This window comes from Sinocyclocheilus anshuiensis, unplaced genomic scaffold (genome assembly GCF_001515605.1).
Source record: "Sinocyclocheilus anshuiensis isolate Anshui unplaced genomic scaffold, SAMN03320099.WGS_v1.1 scaffold1570, whole genome shotgun sequence".
In the NCBI taxonomy this organism is placed as follows: Eukaryota; Metazoa; Chordata; class Actinopteri; order Cypriniformes; family Cyprinidae; genus Sinocyclocheilus; species Sinocyclocheilus anshuiensis.
The window spans coordinates 169259-170344 of NW_015546153.1; the positions used below are offsets into that span (position 1 = coordinate 169259).

At 47.6% G+C, this 1086-nt stretch overlaps 1 protein-coding gene across 1 annotated transcript in view; it reads left to right on the plus strand.

Moving 5' to 3' along the window:
• Positions 1-862, plus strand: part of med17 (mediator complex subunit 17) — a 6863-nt gene extending 6001 nt beyond the window's left edge. The window contains exons 11-12 of the mRNA XM_016503276.1: positions 239-398; positions 548-862. Of these exons, the coding sequence (XP_016358762.1) occupies positions 239-398; positions 548-756 (369 nt within the window). The 3' untranslated portion in view covers positions 757-862. The remainder of the gene's footprint in view (positions 1-238; positions 399-547) is intronic.
• Positions 863-1086: the final 224 nt, after the last annotated feature.

Consider the following 1086-nt stretch of genomic DNA (forward strand, 5'->3'; position numbering starts at 1 on the left):
GATGTTTTTATCAGCTGTTTGGACTCTCATTCTGACGGCACCCATTCACTGCAGAGCATCCATTGCTGAGACACTGATGCAATGCTACATTTCTACAAACCTGATGAAGAAACAAACTCATCCTGATCTCAGATGGCCTGAGGGTGAGTACATTTACAGCAAATGTTGATTTTTGTCTGAACAATTCCTCTCATAATGGTGTGTGTGTGTGTGTGTGTGTGTGTGTGTGTGTGTGCAGATGTCGCAGCATCAGGTTCACGCTGTGCAGCAGCTGGCTAAAGTCATGGGCTGGCACGTGTTGAGCTTCAGTAATCACGTGGGCCTCGGCCCCATCGAGAGCATCGGGAACGCCTCTGCCATCACGGTCGCGTCTCCCAGTGGAGAACATGCCATCTCAGGTGCGTCTGAGCCAGCGTTACACATGCTTTATTACAGCTGACCTCACTGCAGCTCACAGAGATCCATCAACAGTGATGCATGATGAAGCTGAGTGACAGTAAATAAACCCTATATATATTCAGAGCCCGTGTTTCGTGTCTGTCTGCAGTGCGCAACGGTCCAGAGAGCGGCTGTAAGGTGCTGGTTCAGTTTCCACGCAATCAAGCCAAAGAGCTGCCCAAGAGTGACGCGGTGCAGGACGCCAGATGGACGCACCTGAGGGGCCCTTACAGGGAGGTGCACTGCGGCCGCATGGAAGGAAGAAACTTTGTGTACAAGATGGAGCTGCTGATGGCGGCCCTCTCCCCGTGTCCCTAGAGCCCGCTGGGGTCTCACTTTGATTTGATGCATCTCTTCACCGTTTGCTCACACTCTGTCATTTTTCTAAGAAAAGGCCAGCGATGGCCAAAACACTTGTTGGAAATAAAACATTTGTACTTCCAGCTCTGCATTCTTCCTTTGTTGTGAAAGCACATGTGTGACCCTGGACCACAAAACCAGTCATAAGGGTAAATTTTGTGAAATTGACATTTATGCATATAAAAGCTGAATAATCTTTGTTAGGATAGGACAATATTTGGCTGAGATACAACTATTTGAAAATCTGGAATCTGAGGGTGCAAAAAAATCTAAATATTGAGAAAATCA